General features: G+C 38.0%; 1 protein-coding gene across 1 annotated transcript; it reads left to right on the top strand.

The window, feature by feature from the left end:
• Positions 1–1348: 1348 nt before the first annotated feature.
• On the top strand, positions 1349–26078 carry LOC117409661 (coiled-coil domain-containing protein 68-like). Its single transcript, XM_034015976.3, has 12 exons — positions 1349–1618; positions 2978–3109; positions 3938–4021; positions 6988–7137; positions 7482–7607; positions 8559–8675; positions 10833–10949; positions 14829–14914; positions 17487–17592; positions 17906–17989; positions 21312–21388; positions 23719–26078. Exons 1-12 carry the CDS (start codon positions 1616–1618, stop codon positions 23849–23851), a joined length of 1215 nt encoding a protein of 404 aa, XP_033871867.3. The 5' UTR covers positions 1349–1615; the 3' UTR covers positions 23852–26078.
• The last annotated feature ends 39 nt before the right edge of the window (positions 26079–26117 follow it).

The raw sequence follows: 26117 nt of genomic DNA, 5'->3' as shown, positions 1-26117 counted from the left end.
ATGTGAGGTCAGAGGTCTGAATCAAAGATAAACCCTTGTTACATTTCCAAGTTAGGAGCCCATGGTGAAAATGTCAGTTGAAACAGTCTTCAGAGGATATAAACAAATGAGAAAGTTTTGGTTTCTGAGGAAGCAGAGTGCACATGAAGGTAAATATCAAAGCTGAATAATAAACAGTCAACAGTAATTCATATTAAATGTAACATTTAATTTGACCTTTTGGCATTCTGACCTTGATATTAATAGTCGATTAATCATACAACCCAGCAATTTATAATGATAGACTTTGGAAGGTATGGACCTGGAGTCTAACATGTACAACAATTGTACAGACCAGTCATAATTTGTATTCCACTGCATACCTAGTATTAGGCAGAGATAGTGTTCTAACAATGAAATTCAAAGAATTCTCAGTTAACTGCACAAAGGGTGCACACTGAGTCTTCAATTAACTCCTATTTTTTTAAAGGAGAAAAACACCTGTCAACTTGATCCTAGAACCAAACATCTCGATACTGTACTATAATTTAAAGTCTGCCCCAACAAAACAAAAAATAATTAATATATGCCGCGATGTCAGATGACCACACAGGTAACTCTCTGTGTCCCCATTGAAGAGTGCCCTAAATAAAGAGCCCATATATTAATTGGAATATATTCACTGTGATCAAGACCCATCAAAATCCAAGGGTGTAGCCATGGAACCTTCTGCTTCTTTCATCACACATCTGCCTTTCATCCCTTCATTTGGCTTGTCTCATAAAACTACAAAACCATTTTAAAGTCTGTTTCTGAAAATAAATACTTTAATTCCACACCCTTTCCCCAAATATTTACCTTAGTCCTATACTTATTATTGAGAACTGAGCCTTATAAACCAGGCTGTCTGTCTCTTGCGTGAGACACCTGACAGAAAGAAATATGCCTCCACTGCCACAATGTAAACAAGTGAAACAACTCAGTTCCGTAAAAGAATACAAGGCTATTGTTATCAGCATAGACGCCTAGCAAAAGACGTACATTATTCATTTGTTAGAAATAAAAAGTCCTTTGTGCCTTATACTGTTGCTTTATGCTGTAATTTGTAATCAACTTCCTAATATAAACTGTGTACTTTATTTCTAACCTTTTATGCAAAGTTAGAAAGATAAAATATGATAATGTAAAAGCCCCGACTGGTTGCTAGGCTGCATGAAGTAATGATTAACCTAGAAACGGGTAGTTAGAGCCACACCTAAGGTATAATTACATAATTTGCAATACATGCGGGGGCTTTTATGTTAAAAATGTAAACCAAATGTCAAACAAATTTTGTCTTCAAAACTCTCTATGAACGCATACAAGGAATACAGTAGAAACTGCCTTCCCTGCCAGTCATCTCCATAAAGTAACATGAGCTCTGGATTTTGAACAAGTAGGAAGTGAAAGCCGAGAGCAGGCTTTGGCGTGTCAAAGTGCTGCATGCCTTGTCAGTGACTGTTGTGTGGCCTTTGTCTGAGCTTTTAGCATTTTAACTCCTTTCTTATAACTGGATTACAAGGATGTGAAGACCCACTCTGCCAGCGGCCTTGAAGGAAAACCTTTTTTTTTTTCAAAAGCATAGCCCTTTACAACAATGGTAAGTGGGGTTTTTCATCCTCTTGCTTACTGTTATGAATATAAGAATTGTACAGTATGGTAAAAAGCATCAATATGGATACTAGGTGGACACTTTCACGTTTCATATACTGTAATATCCTAAACAAATTGATGAAATTGTTCAGAATTCAGGTAGGTCCTTTATAGTTACTTCTATTAAAAAATACAGATGTAAGTTCCAGGTATTTTGCCATCTAAATGTAACTATTCATGTAGTAGGGGTGCAGCGGAGGCATAAGGTTACAGTTACAGTGGTAGACTGACAGCTGCAGGATCACCTGGCTTAGTCAGTCCCCAGCATTAACCTCTGGGCTACACCCTGTTATACAAAATATGGTTTCACTATTTTTACTGTTAAGTAACTGCACAAGGAGAATTCACTCTTCACCCTAGCATTTCTTAATGTTTTACATTTGTAATTTAGAGGGATTAATGAAGTTATCCAGTAAATGAGAACATTTTCTCAATAGGGCAGTTTCCATGAAAAAAGAAAAATAAGTCTCACCTTTTTCTCACTCTATTTTGGTAGTACTATTGGGTTGAATGTGTTTCCATATAGTTTTCTTTCAGCCAGAGAAATTCTCCTTCCAAATGCAAATAACCTAAAACAAGTGCTTTATGTTGTTATTAAATAAATGTGTTTTATTTTAATACATTGTACTTGAATGTATCCGTTTATAACTTGTTATTATATCTGTTTCTGTATAACACAGCTAAAACTGTTGCTTTTAATTAAATAATACTGACAAATAAAAAGTGTAAAAACATTCCTTTAAAAAATAGAAAACAATGTTTTTTGTAGACAAACTGCACAGTACACATTTGAGTCATAGGCCAGAAATGGGCTTGAGTGAGTAGTGCAGTTCCACAGTGTCACAGTCTAAGCACTTTTGGTCCATTCTCTAAACAACACTATTTTTCATTTCCTCTGTCTGTTTTATTACATATGATTTTTTTTTTTAAATCAATCAGTCCTGTGACAAAAGAAATAGCATTTTTAGCTATTTGTGAAGATGTGACAACATTTTTTTTCGCATGGTTTGTGAATAAAATGTTCTATGGACTAAGACTAAAAAATAATGGTATTAAACTGTGGCTGTGGCCCAAGTGTATGAAAAATATGAATAATTTGGATACCATTATAATTATTGTACTACCCTGAATAAAATTTAGCAGTCATTTAGCAGACCATATCATTATCAGCAATGACATAGGATTTGAAAAAAAAATGGTCCTAATGCAGTAGCACTCTACAGTGTGTATTGGTTTATACAATTGACAAAATATGAAAATGTCTGTTTTAATTAATGCATTCAATGTGCTCCTTCACTGCACACAGACTGCCGTGACCACACTGACAAAAATCGGATATGATGTAGTGACAAGAGAAGATCCTGAGAAGGATCGATCTGTTCTGTTTTATGGCTGCAGTGCCTCACAGTTCAGAGAGGAAACAGAGTACATTAAAAAGGTGAGGTAACTTAAGGAAAAAAGCTTTCATTTTTTAACAAGTCTGCGTTGAGTTGCTTTGTCTATGCGTTCCGAAGCTACTCTTTAGTTCTTGTTGTCTGTCATAGACATATGTAATGTAGGCAAGATCAAGCAGGGCTTCTCAAACTCAGTCCTGGGGACCTCCTGTGGCTGCTGGTTTTCATTCCAACCAAGCTCTCAATTACTTAACTAGACCCTTAATTGAACTGATCATTTGTTTATTTAGACCTTTTTACTTGTTTTCAGCTCTTAAACAGTTGCATATTTCAAGTTAACTATAACATTTGATAAGTAACTTGAACTGCAACTGTTTAAGAGCTGAACACAAATAAATAGGTCTAATTAAGCAAATTATCAGTTCAATTAAGGGTCTAGTTAAGTAATTGAGAGCTCGGTTGGAATGAAAATCAGCAGACCCCGGACCGAGTTTGAGAACCCCTGAGCTAAAGTGACTTTACAGGAGTAAGCATCAGCACCCTCTTATGCTCAACTGTGTATTGCCATTGATACAAAATAAAACTAGATGGCCTTTACTTCTATAAAGTCACTTTGGATGATCTAGCTACGTACTCTAAAGATTTCATGGCACTGTTTGGCAGACAAGCACCTGGGTTAACCGCAGTAACTTTAGTCTGGCCTGGCAGTATTCCCTCAAATACATGCATGCTGAATATAAGACTGTTTTAGCGTTGTATTAGAGGGTTAAAATAAAACATTTCAGAATCTGTTTCGCTTATAGGGATCAAATTGTAATTTTTTGAAGAGATGTCTGAACATGTAATTAAAAAAAAGAATCCTTGCATTTAAGATACGCTCTACACTGGAGAAAGTACGAACGCAGGTATTTGGAGATGACTGTGATGGTTGTAGAAGACAGACATCAGGTGATGAGGTAATGTATACTCCGACAGTGTGTCCATTCTGCTGTATTAATCTATACAGAGCAGTGTTAATCTACACAGAGCAGTGTTAATCCTCCAGGGTTTTTTAAGTCTTCAGCAGGGTGTTGCTGTTATGTTTTTACAGCTATGAAGAGCCTATCTGTCATGCTGAGATTAGAGACAGACGGTAGTTTCTAATGAGTGTGTTTATTACCCAGCAACTATCTAAAGTGTGTGGGAGACTAAGGAAGAATATATAGGGTAATTATAAAGTCAGTTCCTAACACATTTCTTGCCAAATTTAAGGACATCTGTGTGAATAATGGAAGCTCACCTAAGACATATGGTACCCAAATTAGGAAAATTAGAATAGCTATCATAAGAAAGTCGCTATATAGTGATAATGTGTATGTGCCGCACATTAATAGGAGGCTTTAGGACCCTGGTGTTAGCCACATACACTTCATCATAGCAAAGGTAACAATCGGTTGATTGAATAATTAATGGGTAAATGCTGATCAGATGCAACTGATCAAGTTGGGGAATAAAATGGTCACTGTTTGTGTGTTTGGTGATGGTTTGAAGTGGAGAGATAGGAGAAAACGGAATAGTGGAATAGTGGAATAGTGGAATAGTGGAATAGTGGAATAGTGGAATAGTGGAATAGTGGAATAGTGTGTTGGACAAAGAAGGATTTTCTGATAAACAAACAAAGGTACAGGTTTTGACAGTGAAAGTGCTGGATGGTGATTTGGTTGGGTTATTTGTGGAATTGGTTTAAACAGGGGAACAGCCTTACCCTGCCCTGTGTTAGATAGGACTACCGCTAACCTGTTTAGTTAGTGCCCAAAGAAGGCCTAGGTTTTGTTTTGTGTTTTGTTTGTTTTTGAACTCAGTTTGCTAATAAACTTACGCCACAGCGTTTAAAGAGCACTTCCAGTGTACCGTGTGTAATTACTTTGCCACACTTTGGGACCTTTGCCTTTCTTGTGTATAATTACTCCAAATAGATATGTTGAAAAACAGGACAGTGCCTGTAAATTTATTTTCATCCAAAACACAAAATAAACAAACCAAACTAAGTTTAACATCCTAACTATAAATTGGACTGCTAAGCCATTTACCAGTAACATAAAAGTATCACAATACCTTTCAGGTCTGTCCCCACAGGCTTCCTCTAGCCTATACAGACAGGAAAACCCATCGTTCAATCACTGCTAATCCTATTCCTTTTTACAATGTATAATTTACATTTAAACCATTTGTACCGTTATCCCCATCAGTGAAGGATTAATTGCATTTAAACACTTCCATGATGAAGAGATAGTGAAAGAGCCCCCAAAAGATGTCCTTCTGAGACTGGCTGAGCTTTGAATTGTTTTTCTTTTAATGGAATTTGTTACACTCAAGTAAATGGTGTCAGCATGGGATCTAAAATGAGACCATCATATACCTGCCTTTTTATGGGATCAGTTGAAAACAGATTTTTACAGCAAGACAATGGAAACACACCTAAGCTGTATCTCAGATAAACTGACGACATCTTGTGAACTCTTGTGAAGATTTACTGGGGAATTGTGGTTTTCCAGAACAGATCATCACTGAAGCTAAATCCCGCATTTCAAATATAAACAGAAAGGATGATTTATATAATAACAGTAAACTACATGCAGATGACAGAATTCCTGTGGTCCTCACTTATTACCCTACCATCAGGTTACAATTTAAAATAAGTGACAATTCATTATGAATTGTTGTTCACAGTAGCTCAATATAAATTCAACTGAAAAAAACAGTGCTTTCATACATAATTACATTTACTCTTATTTTAAAGTGTTACTGCTAACTCTGTTGTCTGGCTCAGGCTGATGATATGAAAGAAGTGATTAAGCTTTTGAATCGCAAAGAAACACCCATGCCAACTCAACTCAAACATTTATTTTCTACTAATCAGATCTATGCATGGGGATTAGTCAGTATTTGTATTTCTGATCAAATCAGAAAACTACAACATTCCATTTACAAAAGTACTTACAGTAATAAAAACCCATGGCTTTGTGAACTAATTAATACAATATTTAAATTTATGATGGTTGTGTTTCCATAAATGGTCAGATGCTCTGATTATCCATACAATGAAGTTATAATAATAGACAGTTAATGCTAAATCATCTGGTACTACAATTATCCGTCCATTACAGCAGGGGAAAATGCCCTCTCAGTTAATGCTTGATGGAACATCTACTTTACACTGTCTCAATTCATATTTGTGATGAGAATGCCTACTTAACTGGAATGTATGCCCCTCATTGTAATCAATAACATACTGTCATAAAATCATATAGTGATGTACAATGCAGATTTCAATTGTATTTCTGTTGCATGGTTCTATGGAGTTGGTTAAGGAAGCAATCTTACTTGTGCACAGGAGTGCCACAAGTGTGTTTTTATCTTAAAGAACAAGTTATCTATAATGCAATCGTATTTAGTATTGACCAATCAAGTTAATGGAAATCTCTGATCTATTTTCTAAGCCTGTTAAGTATCGCCTTGTATATCATTTCAGTCATCACATCCTGATTTACTTTTTCAAACTCAGAGCTCTCAAACGTGTTTCATCTCTATGTTCAGCTGGTACACCAGAGTGTAACCATTGACCATCCCCCCCACAACAGTCCCTGGTAGATGCAAGACATTTTTATGTTGTATTTCTTACTGATTCTCTTAAAACTATGGGCAGAATACATTAGGTAAGATGACTGTGATATTTCAGACCTCTACCAAGGTGCTTTTTAAATTCAATAAATTATTATTATCCATTTTACTGCAATTCCCCAAAAACTGATACTGATTATCTGAGGCAATCTGTGATTTGTATAATCAATGGTATCATTTTTTGTGCTAACCTGATTATTGATTTATGAACCTGAAGCTTTATTCGTTTCCAAGCACATCACGCATTTCCCTTAAATGTTAGGTACGGAATCAAACCCCATGGAATTCAAGTGACTCTGAGACAAGAGCCACCAGCTTCTACTCCAGATATCATCAGATCTTAGAAGATATCAAAGAAAAGGACCGTCAGCTCTATCACATCAACTTGGAGAACCAGGAGCTAGAAATCAGGGTATGGCTGCTTGATTTAGCTGCTCTCCAAGCCTTATGTATTGCAGATGGTCATGTCACATGTCACGTAGTTCTTTACATTAGTACATGACACAGAGAGACATATTTTCAAAGCCATGATAATGTACAGCAACACAGCTCAGAAACAAATAGATTGCTTATATTACGTTTTCTCCTTTGAAGACCATATGTCCCAAACACTTTTACTCTCAGCATTTTAATCTGTCAAGTTGCTGTATAATTCTCTTTTGTTCCACATCCATACTGCCTCTCGAACAACTGTTATTGCTACTTTACCTGTTCCTTTGTTAAAAGTAGTGACTCTGGTTCTGTTTTCATTTGGAGCTCGAAGCATCACGCGAGGCTGGGGCTGGGGCCCTGAGAGATGCGTCAAGAAAACTGTTTGACATGTACCAAATGCGTCTGGAGGAAGTTAGGAGGAAGCACTTGGAAGATAAACAGATACTCCAGGTAGGCTTGGAATGCATGCATCTTTACCGCATTTCAGGAATTCAATTGTTATCTGAGGATGTACCAATAAAAGTGACCTGGAGCTGTTATAAACAAATAATTGCCTTTATCTAATCTTTCATCAACTGAGCATCATGAACGTGTGTGATGTGGGAATCATGCATCCTCTTGAGAGGCAGGTGTAAAATCTGTAGCAGACAAAATAGTTCCACACAAAAAAATAAATTGTGATAAAAAAAACAAACAAGCATGGCTGTTTTACCTTTTACAGTAAATGACATAAATACTTACATTTTTATTCTGGTCTGCTTTTCTCATAGTTTTCAAAGCTTTTGTTTTAGTATTATTTGTTTATTTAGCAGACACCTTTATCCAAGGCGACTTACAGAGACTAGGGTGTGTGAACTATGCATCAGCTGCAGAGTCACTTACAATTACGTCTCACCCGAAAGACGGAGCACAAGGAGGTTAAGTGACTTGCTCAGGGTCACACAATGAGTCAGTGGCTGAGGTGGGATTTGAACCGGGGACCTCCAGATTACAAGCCCTTTTCTTTAACCACTGGACCACACAGTTTTCTCTTAATGTCTATACTGTGAATACATTTGTTTTGGGGTAAAACACGTTTTTTTACTGCCCTTTCTCTCTGGTGCCATGCCTTGCATTATTGAATTGTTTTTAAGACCTCAAAACAAATTTAATTCACTAGAAGAACAGTATAAAATTAAATAAGAGTCATCCGCTCCAAGTTTGTTTTCACATATATTGCACAAAAAAGAAACTGTTAGGAAACTCAAGTTTCAAGTATTTTATTGCCAGAGATGTACTCAACATAAGTTTTGAAACTTAGACCTGTAGTTGCCTGAATTATATTATAATGTGTAGCAGTACTTGTTTACTCTGGCATGACAGATGAAGGTTACATCAGAAACTTCTTTGTATCATCTGCAGGCTTACACTGAGGAGCAGGAGCAGAATTTAAGGAAACGCATGGAGATGGCATCAACACTTGAAGAAAAGCAAACCAGAGTCTCAGAACTGGAAAAGCGGGTAGAAAGAATGGAAAATGTAAGTTTAAAATTCTCATCCATTTGGGGCTTAGACACCATTCACACAAGGGCATCATTGCATAGTACAATAGCTTACATTAGAAAGTCACACAAGCTGTGGCTGGGGAGAACATACATTGTGTGTGCTTCTCTTCTTATGGCAACTGCCTCACATACCAACTATCTGCTTTGAGGGGGCGAATTTCCTTAGTTTTTAAAACTCGCTAAGATGTAATGGCTGGCTTGGTAAATGATATACATACACAGGAATCAACAACAAGATTATATTAGTAAAGATAACTAATATTTCAAACCCATAATGAGTTGGATATTAAATAGGTAGCATATAAAGTCTCCCTTTAATACTGTACATTGTACATGGCTCAGCTGCTTTGCATTACAGTACGTCATGGTGTGCCTGCTCTATTGCTTAATAGTTCATACGCAAGTACACACCCTGTGCATGCACTGTTTGTTGGTGTATATTTTTTCCCTGATGCGCTGGGTTTTATTTTGGCCTACCTAGTGTTTCTGAGAAATACAGATTTAGACACATGTTAATGGGGAGTACATTGGCAGATTCTCAGCTCCAGCCCAGAACTGAGAATGACATCACAGTCAGTAGGTGTGGGAACAGTTTCTTTGTGAGGGAGAAAACGTTCAGTTATTTTCATAACCCTAGTTCCCTGAAATAGAAATGTAACCATTACCGAATGGGTATTTACCTCCTAAAGACCCTGTTATGGAAGTTTCAATACCTCCTTATAGACCCCTCAAAGAACCCAACAGGAGACAGAGTGAGTAAAAACAAATTAATTACCTTTTATTGATTGCAATCAGGAGCGTTCTACAGAGCAACGCAGTCTCTGTGAGCAATAGCAGAATCGCACACCCACCCTTAATTTGGTGCGGGTTATATAGTTTTAGCACCCCCAACCCAGCCGAGAGAAGATCCGCCTTTTCTTCCGTCTGCTCTTCTGTGGTTACCCACAGAAGTTTGTTTACCCCACATTTGATTGGCTGGGGCAGTTGCTCCACTTTTAGTTGAGGCCTGATTGGTTGTTACCGGGCAGACTTTCTGGAACCTTCTCCGGCTGTGAGTGTGGCGTGGTGCCAAAAGACACTTTGTAACATCCTTATTATAAAAGTATATAAAATATATAAAATAAAATAAAGAGATGTAACATGCACAAACTGTTTTTTCTATCTCACTTCAGTTCCCAGTGTCCTAGAGATACCGGGCAGGGCTAGTTCTTACCAAAACGTTCAGTTATTTTCATAACCCTAGTTCCCTGAAATAGAAATGTAACCATTACCGAATGGGTATTTACCTCCTAAAGACCCCTGAACTGAATATTTTATACCAAAGCTGCTCTTTGAGCCTGTGACGCCCCAGAGGGATCAAAAGTACTGCAGTCAGAGATCTCAGCGTCATTTTTCCTTCAACCCTGCTGCGAATAATGTACGCAGCGCCCTATCAGGTTAATGGTTACATTTCTGTTTCAGGGAACCAGGGTTATGATAATAACCTAACATTCCTTTTCAAGTACGAAATGTAACTATTACTGAATGGGTGAGTATACCCAATCCGTCGCAAGGGCATGATTGCAGAATGACCGGAATGCTACAAGGCTAAGCCAAGTGGCTGCCCTGTGCGTTACCATTCGGAACCCCTGTAACAAGTAGCTAGGGTGAAAAATTGAGGGAGAATTTCACCTCTATGCCTGTGTAGTAAGGGTTGACTGGGAAGCTGCCCTTAAAACTCTAGTTCCAAAATCTGGGTTTTGAGGATCCACAACATTTAGCCTGTAAAACCTAGTGAAGGTATGGGGAGTAGCCCCCACTGCCTCATTGTATATTTCCTTGACAGATGCACCCTAGAATAAAGCCCACAAAGTTGCAAGGTCCCTGGTGAAACAAATTTAATTCACTAGAAGAACAGTATAAAATTAAATAAGAGGCATCCGCTCCAAGTTTGTTTTCACATATATTGCACAAAAAAGAAACTGTTAGGAAACTAAAGTTTCAAGTATTTTATTGCCAGAGATGTACTCAACATAAGTTTTGAAACTTAGACCTGTAGTTGCCTGAATTATATTATAATGTGTAGCAGTACTTGTTTACTCTGGCATGACAGATGAAGGTTACATCAGAAACTTCTTTGTATCATCTGCAGGCTTACACTGAGGAGCAGGAGCAGAATTTAAGGAAACGCATGGAGATGGCATCAACACTTGAAGAAAAGCAAACCAGAGTCTCAGAACTGGAAAAGCGGGTAGAAAGAATGGAAAATGTAAGTTTAAAATTCTCATCCATTTGGGGCTTAGACACCATTCACACAAGGGCATCATTGCATAGTACAATAGCTTACATTAGAAAGTCACACAAGCTGTGGCTGGGGAGAACATACATTGTGTGTGCTTCTCTTCTTATGGCAACTGCCTCACATACCAACTATCTGCTTTGAGGGGGCGAATTTCCTTAGTTTTTAAAACTCGCTAAGATGTAATGGCTGGCTTGGTAAATGATATACATACACAGGAATCAACAACAAGATTATATTAGTAAAGATAACTAATATTTCAAACCCATAATGAGTTGGATATTAAATAGGTAGCATATAAAGTCTCCCTTTAATACTGTACATTGTACATGGCTCAGCTGCTTTGCATTACAGTACGTCATGGTGTGCCTGCTCTATTGCTTAATAGTTCATACGCAAGTACACACCCTGTGCATGCACTGTTTGTTGGTGTATATTTTTTCCCTGATGCGCTGGGTTTTATTTTGGCCTACCTAGTGTTTCTGAGAAATACAGATTTAGACACATGTTAATGGGGAGTACATTGGCAGATTCTCAGCTCCAGCCCAGAACTGAGAATGACATCACAGTCAGTAGGTGTGGGAACAGTTTCTTTGTGAGGGAGAAAACGTTCAGTTATTTTCATAACCCTAGTTCCCTGAAATAGAAATGTAACCATTACCGAATGGGTATTTACCTCCTAAAGACCCTGTTATGGAAGTTTCAATACCTCCTTATAGACCCCTCAAAGAACCCAACAGGAGACAGAGTGAGTAAAAACAAATTAATTACCTTTTATTGATTGCAATCAGGAGCGTTCTACAGAGCAACGCAGTCTCTGTGAGCAATAGCAGAATCGCACACCCACCCTTAATTTGGTGCGGGTTATATAGTTTTAGCACCCCCAACCCAGCCGAGAGAAGATCCGCCTTTTCTTCCGTCTGCTCTTCTGTGGTTACCCACAGAAGTTTGTTTACCCCACATTTGATTGGCTGGGGCAGTTGCTCCACTTTTAGTTGAGGCCTGATTGGTTGTTACCGGGCAGACTTTCTGGAACCTTCTCCGGCTGTGAGTGTGGCGTGGTGCCAAAAGACACTTTGTAACATCCTTATTATAAAAGTATATAAAATATATAAAATAAAATAAAGAGATGTAACATGCACAAACTGTTTTTTCTATCTCACTTCAGTTCCCAGTGTCCTAGAGATACCGGGCAGGGTTAGTTCTTACCAAAACGTTCAGTTATTTTCATAACCCTAGTTCCCTGAAATAGAAATGTAACCATTACCGAATGGGTATTTACCTCCTAAAGACCCCTGAACTGAATATTTTATACCAAAGCTGCTCTTTGAGCCTGTGACGCCCCAGAGGGATCAAAAGTACTGCAGTCAGAGATCTCAGCGTCATTTTTCCTTCAACCCTGCTGCGAATAATGTACGCAGCGCCCTATCAGGTTAATGGTTACATTTCTGTTTCAGGGAACCAGGGTTATGATAATAACCTAACATTCCTTTTCAAGTACGAAATGTAACTATTACTGAATGGGTGAGTATACCCAATCCGTCGCAAGGGCATGATTGCAGAATGACCGGAATGCTACAAGGCTAAGCCAAGTGGCTGCCCTGTGCGTTACCATTCGGAACCCCTGTAACAAGTAGCTAGGGTGAAAAATTGAGGGAGAATTTCACCTCTATGCCTGTGTAGTAAGGGTTGACTGGGAAGCTGCCCTTAAAACTCTAGTTCCAAAATCTGGGTTTTGAGGATCCACAACATTTAGCCTGTAAAACCTAGTGAAGGTATGGGGAGTAGCCCCCACTGCCTCATTGTATATTTCCTTGACAGATGCACCCTAGAATAAAGCCCACAAAGTTGCAAGGTCCCTGGTGAAATGGGCAGTGAGCTTTTCTGAAGTACCAAATTTGCCAGCTCATAGGTGGGACTGACCGCCGCTGCTTAGACAGGGCTTGACCACAGGACTGTCCCATAGCAAATAAAAAATTGTTCATACTGCCTCCAACTTTTTGTCCTGTCAACATAATATGCCAGGGCCCAAACTGGGCAGAGCATATGGAGCTGTCGATTCCTGTCAGACTGGAAAGGAGGTGGATGGAAAGCCTCCAATTCCACAGACTGATTGGAAAGCCGAGATAGTCTTCAGCAAGAAGGTGTGATTGGTGCCGAGCTTGACCTTTGTCCTGGCCTCTGTAAAAAAACAAAATAAGCAGGCTTTCGCGATAGAGAATGCCCGCATCTCACTCAACCACTTCGCAGAGGTGATATCAAGCAAGAAAGCCGCTTTAAAAGATAGCCATTTTAGCTCAGCTGAATGCAGGGGTTCAAATGGATGCTTCATGAGTGCATTAAGCAGGAGTCCCAATGGAAGTGGTGCCCTGATGCCATGTGCGCAGGGTGGCGGAACCTATTATGGCCTCTGCGGCGAGCAGGCCGGCCCAGACGCAGCGGACACAGATTATTGTGCAGGTTTTTGGGGCTGTTGGGACCTTGGGCGCCAGTTTGCCGCTGGTTTACATGCCGGAGGTGGTCACTTGGGAAGCAGGCAAACCAGCTCCTTAGTGGATTCCCGTGCGCAGTGAGAGCATTGCAGCATCTCGTCCACCGCGGGATCAAACGTATGCCCTGGAGTGCTTTGTCCCCATCAAGCACCCGTGCTTGGGAATGCCAAAGCTGGCTGCGGGCAGCTACCAGCGCAGCCAGGTTTCCGTCTGCCTGTCTGCCTTAAGTTTGGACAACCGGAGCAGCTCGTCCAGATGTTGTGGTGAGGGCCTGAGGTTTTTGGAGAGGGACTACAGCAAATGTGACTGGTAGGCTAACAGGATGCTGTTGTAACTCTCTAGCCGTGCGGAGAATGCCCAGGCTGCATAGGCCTTATTGAGGATTACCTCAGAAACCCGGTACTGGTTGTTAGGACAGGTGGCGTCCTTGGATAGCAGCGCCAAATTAGGCGCCTGGACCAAGGCAGCAATGGAAGCCTCAGATGGCAGAAAATGGGCCAGGCCCAGCTTTTCCGCATCATGTACCCTGTACAGGGCGTCCATCATACGGGAAACAGCAGGAGCTGTTGCCGGATGGTCCCAGATTTGGATCTCGTACAAGAAATCTGGGTGAACTGGGGGTGTTAAGGGAGAGGCGGTAGGCTCCTCATCAAAAATGGAGTGCCTTGTTTCCCTTGCTATTGGTCAGGTCAGGGCACTTGCAAGGTTGCAGTGGCCCTCTTGATTAGTGATATGAGATCTACCGAGAGGGAGAACTTTACCACTGGGGATGGGGATGTACTGTCCGGGTACCGGGACGTTACTGGTTTGGTGTACTTAACACCGGGTCGGTACCAGTTCGGTATATACAGATATAAGCAACAATGTACTTATCTGCACAAGGCTCTCTGATCAGGTCAGTCTTGAAAGGAAAAATGGTGCCGAGATCTGTGACTGCAGTACTTTTGATCCCACAGGGGCGGGGTCATGACTGCATCACAGACTCAAAGAGCAGCTTTGGTATAAAGTATTCAGTTCAGGGGTCTTTAGGAGGTAAATACCCATTCGGTAAAGGTTACATTTCATACTTGAAAGGGAATCAGCACTACTTAACGAGCAAGTTGAAGCGACACTTTCAGACATTCTGCAAAACACATCAGTCTTACAGTTGTGCTAATTGGGAGGTTCACTTCAGTTTAGATGTCAAAAGCCATGCCTTCACATAAAGCAAATACAGTGAAGCATGAACCAAAGGAACTAACAAAGGTCTGTTGATTCAAGGTGCCTCTGCCATTCACTTGTATTGAAAATTAAAAACTAAATTCTGTCAGTGGTTTACTAGCTGCTTTGTAATATTATATACTGTATTGCGTTACAGGAAAAGAAAGTGTTGACGGAGAGAAACAAATTCATTGAAAAAGAGACGCTGTCAATTTCACATAACCATCCAGGTGATATTAAAAGGTATAATACTATGTAGTAGTATGCTGGGTCATATGACCAAAAATAGTTTGTGATATGCCCAAAAAACAATCTATTGTTGAGTGGTTAATAGTGCTCTCTGAAGCCACCCCACAATGAACAAAATCATCATCACAGATTTATCGAAGTTGAATAATTTAGCCGATATTGACTGCAGTTTTCAGCTTATAGTAGATAACTATTCCTCCAGTGAGCAATAAAGCTCTGCTTTATTGCCCACTGTCAGTCCCTTTTTCAATCCCTGGGGCAACAGCTTTTCACAATAAGTTGCTTCTTGTAGCCTGCATATCCAAGACTAGGATTAGAACAGTGATGACCATGTTCACCAAGGCTTGAAGAATGTTTTTTTTTTCAAAGTGGTGTTATGAATAAAATATAGTGTAATACTAATTAAATGGTTCTAGACCATTTTTGATTATTTAAATACAGTCTACAACAATTTTATCAAGCCTGCTCCTTGTCAATGATTATTTTTCAGGGGCTCACAAGCTACTGTAATAAATCACTCACCTTTTAGTGTAAGTATTTATTTTTTAAACGACTCGGGTTGTTTATTGAAGCATCAGGTAACTTGTTAATTGTGCAATGGGTTTCAGGAGCTTTGATACTCAATACGGCAATTCAGCTCAACTGGTCAGAAACGACCCAAACTGAAAGTGTCGAAACCTGTAGTATAATTAAAGGGCTCCACGGTGTTTAGTGAACACGTAAGTACTCCAGAAGGTGAGTGGTTTATTATTGTATTTTGGTAGTCCAAGAAAAATATAGGTTGGAGCAAGCTTGTTTATAATTTGCAGCTTTGTGAATAGGGCCTTATAAGTGCTGCGTGATCTGTGCTGGTAAGTCTGTGATGCATATTGTCCATGTGATCCCAGTGTTACAACTGATCCAGTAGTAATATTTACAGTGCTCTTCAGTGGGTGGTGTCTTGCATTTGAACTGAGACAATAGTTGTGCTTATAGACCTTATAAGATGCTGTATCATATAATAACTAGACCATCTTGTAGATAGAATCAGACTCCAGGCCTGATAAATTCATAGCTCTTGCATATAAACTATTTACCCCATTTCACAGGTAACAACGAGACACAGTCCATTTTTAATTCCAGTGATAAATCACTGATATGAGATAAGACATGCACAAATTGTTTTTTGGTTTCCTATTATATCTGCTGGCGAGCGAAAAATATTTTGAAAATTTGAAAGATTTACCCTATGTTATCCTATACATCATCCCCATCTCCTGGACATTTAATATACAGCAGCTCATTGAAATTGATTTTGAAAATATAAATGGTGGTAAACAAAGGAATAATAATATTACATTTAACATGATTGTGTACAAATATAACCCCAGTCTAGCAAAATAAGAAGCATGCATGGATATCCATGCATTGTATAAACAGGGCAGCATGGGGTGCTGCTGGTATTATGATTTTCAGCTAATAGGCTGATTGTTCGATGGACTGAACACATATTAGAGCTGCTTCCTGTGATTGCTCCCTTACAGTGTATGTTTTGTACACTCAACACATGTGGCCAATAAAATGCTGTTACCTTGTGTTAGGTTAATGGGATCATTTATATCATCTTAATTTTCCTGAAATGTATTTACTATATTTATCTGCTGTGAGTTCTTTATAAAAAAGCAGTTGTAAAAGCTATTTACAAATCCTTGTGAGCACAATTTGTCCTTTAATGGGAAAAATAACAATTACAGTTTTTAAAACAACCAAGACTTTTTACAAGCCCCTCAAGTTAAAGGCTGTTGTTTGTTTCTGGTGTGGTTACTTTATCCACTGTGTTTTTTCTGAAAAAGCTTGAGAATCTTGCCAAATAAGATCATAATAAGCTTATTAACTGGAATGAGGTGGAGGAGCATATCATTGTTATTGTTTCACTGTGCACTGAAGCCCGTAGATGTTTTGGCAGTTACACTTGCTTTGCGTCTGGCCGGTTTTGAGGAATTAGAGAAGTTCTAAAAATTATATAGTTCCTTCAATTCATCTTCATAGAGACAGTAATCAATCCTCTCATTATTCTGTTGTGTGGATCACCATTTTTAAAACCCAAACTGATGATGTGATCCTCCCTGTGTTGTTGAATTAATGCCCAATCTATGGCATAACAACATTTCCTCAGCATCCCTCCCTAGTTTAAAAAAAATAATAATAATACTCAAGGTCAACTATTTTACACAACTCCTTTAACACCGGAAAACCGATGGACTCAAGATATTACAAAAATCCGACTGGCTGAAGCATTGTACACCGAAGCCTTTGAAACACTGTTGTGCTCCCCCACCTTACCTCAAAAGATCAGATGTGAGTCTTGTCTAAAAGCTTAAACAATAGAGATTTACACAGAATACATAGGACATACAGTATGTCCATGGCTTGAGTGTCAAATTCAGATGTCAAGCATAACAGAACAAAGAAATTAAATGCAGGTTATAAATAATTGCAGTATTATAATATAAGCCACCTGGCTAGGTTATGCTGTAGGGTACTGTAAAACCTACTTATTATGTTTTGCATCACATTTATATTTCAGCTTAAGGGCTTGCCAAATGGAAGCAGCTGTTCTTCGGGAGAAAATGTCCCATCTTGATGACATTGTTCTCAGCCAGAACAGAAAACTGCGGAGTTCCATACAGCAAGTGTGTGCTTTTTTCAGTTTTCTTTCTGGCTAATTATCTAGTTTGCTCATGTCATTGGTAACGACTGCAACATAAAGTAGTAGGATTGTGATCCCAACAGGGCTTTGTAGCAAACAGGTTGTCAACAAGGGGAAACTAAAGAAGACATTGAAAAAGACTGCGTCATTTAGTTTATTTTAATATTTGTAATTTGAAGAAGGGGAAACAAATACTGTTTAGGAAATTAAACAAACATGACAGGTAACAAGATGTCTGGTTGTGATGAATGCACAGAAGACTAAACTACACGTTTTTTCTCATTTGTTTATGACAGATTGAGCAGTTAAAGAGAGAGCTGTCAGGTCAAGATAAAGTTTTATGGAGCCTGCATGAAAGACTTCTCTCGGCAGAAGCACAGGTGAGAATGAACATTTGAATATCAGCAGCACTGGGAGAAATACAAACATTTCTGGAGATGTGTAAACTGAGGAAACTTAGCTTCTGCCTTCTCATATCTCTCTTGAAAGGGAACGTCAATTGTGACAAAATTGTGTGATGGCTTTGTGATTGCTAATCCTGACTAGGACATAGGAGTCCAGTCCACCAAATCCATTTTACTTGCGAGCTGGATTTAAAACCTGCAATGTCTATAATGATCTTTGTGCCACCTAAATTCCTTTCACCTCAGTTTAATTGTACAATAACTGCCATCCTCAAATCATGTACTGCAAATGAAGTTAGAGAAACTAGAAGGGAATGCATCTGGCCTAAACTGACTGAACTTCTCTTTAGGATGAATTGTACATTTCTTATTTTCTAAAAATACTTAACTGTTGATGTTTCTGAAAGTAATTCTTTGTAAATATGTTGTAGGGTTAGCGGTGGATCTAAAATGTTTACCATGTTACTGATCTAAAAACGTTAACCTTGAGTCAGAAAAGCAAGTTCCAGGTCAAATGAAATAGCTGTATTGCATATGTGATACAAGGACACGTTTTTATTGGCAGAAGAATCATCACTCTGAAATATTTTTCACACTGCAAACTAAAAAAAAACAGAAATCTTCACTTACATTTTTTCTTACTAAATGTATTTTGTCAGCCAACTCTGCTTCATTTTCAGATTTTTTTTCGGCACTCTCCTTCATGCCTTATGAGTTGATTCTGTAAATAACAACAGTTCTGCCTTCTTGGATCCCTTTTGTAAGATCATTCATTCTGTCTTGGTATCTGTGACAAACTCAGGACAGCTGTGACACGGAAAACGAAGCCCCTTAAAAAGAGCAAGTTAATACAGGAATACTGAAATGTGGCCCATTTATCTACAACACTTCCTCTCTACAGCAGATGAAAGTAAAAATTAACATTGTACAGAAGTACTGACAGGTTCCAGTAGGGGCTGTGTTTCCCACAGCCCTGTCATGATTCAATTCAGATTCCAGCAGAATAAAGTTGAGGCCAGCGTTAACAGTGCTAGAATTCCTCCAAACCCACCCCGCTGAACATTCCATAAACTGCTGTTGACCACCTAAGAGTTGGGAATTGGAATAAACATGCATTGGCCTATTACTGGGCACCCAATCAGAATATAAAATCCAAGACAAGGTTTAAGGCATATACGTAAGCGATAGTGCAAATCAATGAAGGCTCTGCTGTGGTGTGGTAGTTGACTGCAACGGGAGTTATGCGTCCCAAGCGGATGGCGAGGGCTCGAACGAAAATCAAGGTCAACTACCACACGGTACAGCCTTCATTGAAAGGACACTATGAATATTAGAAAACGATTCTCATTATTTTATTTAAAAAAAACACAACAACTTTAAAAACTAGATTTACCTTGAACTTGGAATGATTTGTCAGGTATCCTTACGCTGAGAAAAGTTTTAGGAAAATATTCATAAAGGTTCACCTACAGTCGCAGACAAAAGTATTGGCGCCCTATGCTTTATTATACCATGATTCAAGGTAATAGATTAAGGACAAGCATTTACTAAACTTTAAACACATTTTAATAAAACAAAGAGCAAAATACACAATTTCTGGTAGTTTAACAAAACATTTAAAAAAAAAAAATCACTTTCAATTTCAAATATTTGTGGATGACAAAAGTATTGCGACCTTTACATTAACAGTGTAAAAAATGTTATAAAACTAATTACAAAATATATATTAATTGATTGAAAACCATAACACAATAATTAAGCTGCACTATAGTCAGAAAAAGAGAGAATTGTTTCCAACATCTGTTGAAGAACATTTTGGCAACACAGCAGATGATGGTCAAGACAAAGGAGTTGGATTCCTGTTTGAGAAAAGCAATCGCAGCAAACTACAACAAAGGAAATGGCTACAGACCAGCATCAAAGAAATATGGAATACCAAAATCAACAATCAAACAGAGTAATAATCAAGAAGTACCACAGAACATATCAACTGAAACGTTTGAAAGAAGTGGACGTCCAAAGAAAATTACAGGTACAGCAGGCAGAAGAATTGTCAACTCTGGAATTCTTGAAGAAAACGAAGATAAAAGTTCTGGAATGGCCTTCGCAATCACCAGATCTCAATCCAATAGAAATGCTTTACACTGCTCTGAAAAAAGCTGTAGCCAAACATTGTGTATCCAGTCTATTTGAGTTGAAGGAACAAAATGGGCCCAGATTTCACCAACAAGTAACATACTGATTAAAAATCATAAACGTCTAAAAGTTGGAATAAAAGCAAAAGGAGTGCTTTTTTTTAAAAAAGATTGATGGTAAACTACCAGAAATTGTGTATTCTGCTTTTTGTCATTAACGTTTTCTACTGTAAATGCTTGTCCTTAATCTGTTGCCTTGAATTATGGTATAAGGGTATATGTAGGGTTCCAATACTTATGGTATATGTAGGGTTCCAATACTTTCGTCTGCGCCTGTACATAATTAGAGAAAAAAAAAAAGGTAGTTTTTTGAGTTGATGATAAAACTGCGGATTCATTACCGTTTTAAGGAAGTTTTTGTTATTGTGAGCATGTTGATGCTTAAAGATATGAGCACCTAATAGCATATCTTTAGACTGACAATCTTCTAGTAAAGACTGGGAGCCCCAGCGAATGCATAAGAGATTCATGTGAACACCTGACCTTCCACACGGCACAGAACTCTACTGACCTCCCTGTAGATTGGGGCGATTCTGAAATCCAAATGATGCCTAGTGGGTCAGTTGTTATTGCTTCAGTGTTTTTGTTCATTGTTTTTTTCCCTCATGTCAAAGCTGCCTTGTACAATCTAGCATGTCCCTTGCTTAGTAAGCAGGGTGACATGACCTGGTTTTGCTTCAGTGGCTACCAAAAGTAATTCAAGTACAATGCAGAGTTGTTTTAAAAATAAATAAATAAATAAAAAGATATTTGTCCATAGGCCTCCTTCAAAAAAGTCTATGTTTTGCCAATTGTGTTCCATTCTTTTTTGTAGAAACTAAGCATTTTTTGCAAGATAATATTGGGTTCTTGCAAACATACTTCAAAATAAAAAGGGAAGCGCAAGGGAAGAGACAAAAGCAGACCAAACGCTATCCAGTCCCAGTACTCCCACAGAACCCTAATCATCCCTAGTAGGCCACACACAGGGTTTCTTAATGGCTGGGATCATGGCAGAGTTACATAATCCCAAGACTCAATAATAAGCAAAAGCAACAGGGAGAAAGAATTCCACAAAAAAAAGAAAGATGCACAACAGTTTGACGGCATGTTTTATTTTCCAGAATAAAGAGCTGAAGTACAAGGTGGATTTCTGGTCCAGCCAGCACCCTGAGGTAGCTTCAACTGCAGTATCAGTCAAGTAAGTTTAATTCTTTTAAGTATTTATTCAATCTCCACCACAAAATGAAACTACTCGTCGATACTGTATTGTGTGTTTTTGTATTTAATTGTTTTATGGATGCAGAACACATACAACATAAAGTACAGGGGTTGAACAAATAGCAATACCTACCACTGTTGCCATGGGCAGCTTGTTCAGTACTGATTCAGTGTTACAAGTCTGCAAGGTATTTAGATTGTTCTGGAGTTATACTTGACCAGTTGATTACTGCCTCCAATTCCAGTCTTGAATACAGTAGCACCTGCCAGCATCTGGGTCATTCCACGAATAGAGGACATTTTGTGTCCCTCTAACATATTTTTGAAAAGTTTTGAAATAACATTAAACTAAACTTATCTGCTGTTTATATGTGATTATATGTGTGTTTTTCTAATAATAAAGCTCAATGTCAGTCATCCAAGTTTTTTTTATGTATTAAAAACACTTATGTCTAAGAAGATCAGCATTCTGCCATGTCCCCAATCTTTCAACTTCTATTGAGCATATAACCCATAAAATCCAAACATGTTCTCAAAATCTCACCAATATTATAAAGTCCACATTGTCTTCTTACCATTCAGATACATATCTTTTTGTATTAATTAATCTGTAATAAGAAAAATGCAATTTATTCGTGTCCCTCAATCCACTGTCAACCCTGTTACTATGATGAAACTCCCCTATAAAAAAATGGTACTGTTCCTCTGTTCCTCAAGTCATGTGATTCTAAGGAAGTAACATCATTTGCCCACCAGGAAGACCATGGTGCACAAACAAGTATGTTGCTCCTCTTTTAGACAATTTTAAAAAATGTTTTATATGTTTGACACAAGGGGACGAACATACCACGTCATCCCTGTTACCCTCAATTTATGTAGAAAACCATGACATTTTATTACGTTTAAAATATGACCAATACAATAATGTGATCCCTTTCTTAATGCACAACATGTGCTCCCATTACCTTCACCACATGGTGAGTAATGGCCAACCTTAGCCTTAAACGTCAACCCTGTTACCGTCAACCATGTTACTTTTCCAGAGTAACATGGTTGACATAAATACATGTAAATGCAAATTACACAAAATAGTTAGTGTATACTGTATACAATCTGGCCAGCTCGAGAGGATATGATATGGTACATGTTTGATAAGATCATTCGCTTAATTCCACCTCCCCTGCCGGTCACTGCGCGCCATGTCGAAATTCAGAGAGACATATAGTGAGCTTGTTGGGTAGATCTTTTTCCAGAGTAGTTCATCTGAATATATTAGGCCATGTGGTGACTTAAAGACTGACTGGTGACTTTATGAGCTTAAATATGACTCAGGTAACTTTATGATTTTGTTTTTATGATCATTTGCCAAAACTATTAAAAGAACAAATAACAGTTTGAAGTTGTTAAAGAGTTTAATGATTTTTATGAATTAAGTAACAGTTTAAAGTTTTTAAGGGGTTTTAGAACATAGAACTTATGAATATTATGCATTTGGTGTTATGTTTAAGCAATGTTTTTTAATATTTTTTTTTCACTTGATCTCTTGTCCTCCTTGTGTCTGTTACCTTAAGTCCCTGCCTATAAAAAATTGAAAATATTAAATTAGAACCAAACTATAAGAGAACTAACCTATTTTGTCCCTGTCAACCCTGTTACTGTTTTCAACACTGTTACCAGTGTCAACCCTGTTACTTGTAAAGATTTTATTGAAATTGTAGGATTTGACAAATAATAACACATGTACTTGTTTGTATTTGTGAATAAAGTAGAGAGCAATGATCCAACCTGAAAATTGGGGTGTAATTCTCCTGTCATTTATAACTTAAAAAAAAAAAAAGTGAGTGCTTTGATGTGCAAAATTTAATTCTATGGCTTAATCATTAGAAAAAATGTTGTTTTTTTTAAATATTCATATTTTGCAAATAAACTCAGTGTAACAAGGGACAGTTTATGTATAACAAAATGCTAGACTTATCATAAATATGTATTGAAATCAATTTCAAACTATTATGTAAATGTCTGTAACAGGGTTGACATTACATACAGACCATGAATTGATAAATTGCTCTTAATTAAGATAATTTAACATCCTGAGATGGCACGATACCTTTTTCTGAAAGTTTAACATGTCCTTTTTCTGACAGAATGTTAAAGTTGGAAAATAATGTAAAAGAAAATCAACTTCTCAAAATCTCCTCTATTCGTGGAATGACCCATCTGTCTATCAAAGTCTTGACTTTCTGTTTATGTCTTACTCCTCTATATAAGGGTATATACATATCATTACAATGTTTTTAATGTTTATTTCAGCTCACTTCCACTGAAAAGGAAGTTTCCCCTGCCGAGGCTCACAACTATCTCACACTCAATAACTTCATATGGACTTCAGTCCAGTGGCACTACCTGCGAATGCAAAAACAGCAGCTGCTTGGTAAAGGAATAGTCATTTCCAGCTGGTTGACTTTTCATTTACAACGCGGAAGAAAGAGAAACATATCATCTGAACATTTGGGCTGATTTCCAGGAGAGAAAACACAACTCTTCAGTCCAGTCATAAGAACTGCCCTTTAAGAGATCTCTAATCCTGTTCAGTATTAGAGCAGTATATTCATAGTACAAGAATGAACATTTGAGAATTTGCTGCTTTAGTAACACATCCCTATATTGTGTGACTGTATAATGTCTGTATAATAAATATACCAGTAGTTACAACCTACTGCAAAAGCCAGGATGCTGAAGTTTATTTGTATTTTAAATAAATATTCACATATGCATGTTGTGCTGATGCTAGGAAAATCAAGACAAACAGGTGGTAGGTGCAGAAGTGAAAATGAAAATGAAACAATGTTGTGCTGAGCCATAACTTCATTTAATGTTTCAGGCAGTGCTGTTGATTACATAAGAACATAAGAACATAAGAAAGTTTACAAACGAGAGAAGACCATTCAGCCCATCTTGCTCGTTTGGTTGTTAGTAGCTTATTGATCCCAGAATCTCATCAAGCAGCTTCTTGAAGGATCCCAGGGTGTCAGCTACTGGGGAGTTGGTTCCAGACCCTCACAATTCTGTGTAAAAAAGTGCCTTCTATTTTCTGTTCTGAATGCCCCTTTATCTAATCTCCATGTATGACCCCTGGTCCTTGTTTCTTTTTTCAAGTCAAAGAAGTCCCCTGGGTTGACACTGTCTATACCTTTTAGGATTTTGAATGTTTGAATCAGATCGCCGCGTAGTCTTCTTTGTTCAAGACTGAATAGATTCAATTATTTTAGCCTGTCTGCATACGACATGCCTTTTAAACCCGTGATAATTCTGGTTGCTCTTCTTTGCACTCTTTCTAGAGCAGCAATATCCTTTTTGTAACGAGGTGACCAGAACTGAACACAATATTCTAGGTGAGGTCTTACTAATGCATTGTAGAGTTTTAACATTACTTCCCTTGATTTAAATTCAACACTTCTCACAATATATCCGAGCATCTTGTTAGCCTTTTTTATAGCTTCCCCACATTGTCTAGATGAAGACATTTCTGAGTCAACATAAACTCCTAGGTCTTTTTCATAGTTCCCTTCTTCAATTTCACTATCTCCCATATGATATTTATAATGCACATTTTTATTGCCTGCATGCAATACTTTACACTTTTCTCTATTAAATTTCATTTGCCATGTGTCTGCCCAATTCTGAATGCTGTCTAGATCATTTTGAATGACCTTTGCTGCTTCAACAGTGTTTGCCACTCCTCCTATTTTTGTGTCGTCTGCAAATTTAACGAGTTTGCTTACTATACAAGAATCTAAATCATTAATGTAGATTAGGAATAGCAGAGGACCTAATACTGATCCCCGTGGTACACCACTGGTTACCTCACTCCATTTTGAGGTTTGTCCTCTAATCGGTACTTTCTGTTTTCTACCTGTTAACCACTCCCTAATCCATGTGCATGCATTTCCTTGAATCCCTACTGCGTTCAGTTTGAGAATTAATCTTTTATGCGGGACTTTGTCAAAAGCTTTCTGGAAATCTAAATAGACGTCTGAATTTGGCGCTCTATAGCATGCTCCTATTATGCCTTTTGAATTTGTGTCCATTATTCTGACCCATATTGATTCTGCATTGTTTTCTTTGTCCTGATTTAACACCGGGGCTTGAAGACTATTTCTTATGTATAGCGCTAACCCTCCGCCTCTTCTGTCCTGCCTGTCTTTCCTATATAGTGTGTACCCACTAATATTATATTCGTCTCCATCACTCTGACAACCAAGTTTCTGTAACACCTATCACATCGTAGTTACTTGTTAGTGCAGTAGCTTCAAGTTCTAACATTCTGTTTCTGAGACTTCTAGCATTAAGATAAATACATTTAATAGTGATCTTACTTGAGTTGTTGCCCTTGTTTAGATGTGGTCTCCCTTCTGTTTTTTTGTTTTCTCCCCCCTTGCTTTATAGTTTAAATGCTTCTGGACCGCCTGAAGGATCCTTTCTCCGAGTAGATTGGTTCAGATGTTCAAGCTTTAAATGTGTAAAATGAACACAGTGAGTATGTTCTTAAAGCGAAGATGATATTTTCTCCTTGGTTCTAGAAACAGTCCAAACTGCAATGGATTCACTATAATTCACAAAGTATATTCAATCTATATATATATATATATATATATATATATATATATATATATCCTGGTTTAAATTATGATAAATAAAACATTGATTCA

Source organism: Acipenser ruthenus, chromosome 2 (assembly GCF_902713425.1).
Source record: "Acipenser ruthenus chromosome 2, fAciRut3.2 maternal haplotype, whole genome shotgun sequence".
Lineage (NCBI taxonomy): Eukaryota > Metazoa > Chordata > Actinopteri > Acipenseriformes > Acipenseridae > Acipenser > Acipenser ruthenus.
The sequence above is the reverse complement of the archived record's forward strand: the minus strand, read 5'-3'. Positions and strand labels throughout refer to the sequence as shown.

Coding starts and splice junctions, on each gene's coding strand:
- LOC117409661 (XM_034015976.3), top strand. Junction 10,950..14,828: donor GGGTAGAAAGAATGGAAAAT/GTAAGTTTAAAA, acceptor ATTGCGTTACAG/GAAAAGAAAGTGTTGACGGA. Junction 17,990..21,311: donor TTCTCTCGGCAGAAGCACAG/GTGAGAATGAAC, acceptor TTTATTTTCCAG/AATAAAGAGCTGAAGTACAA.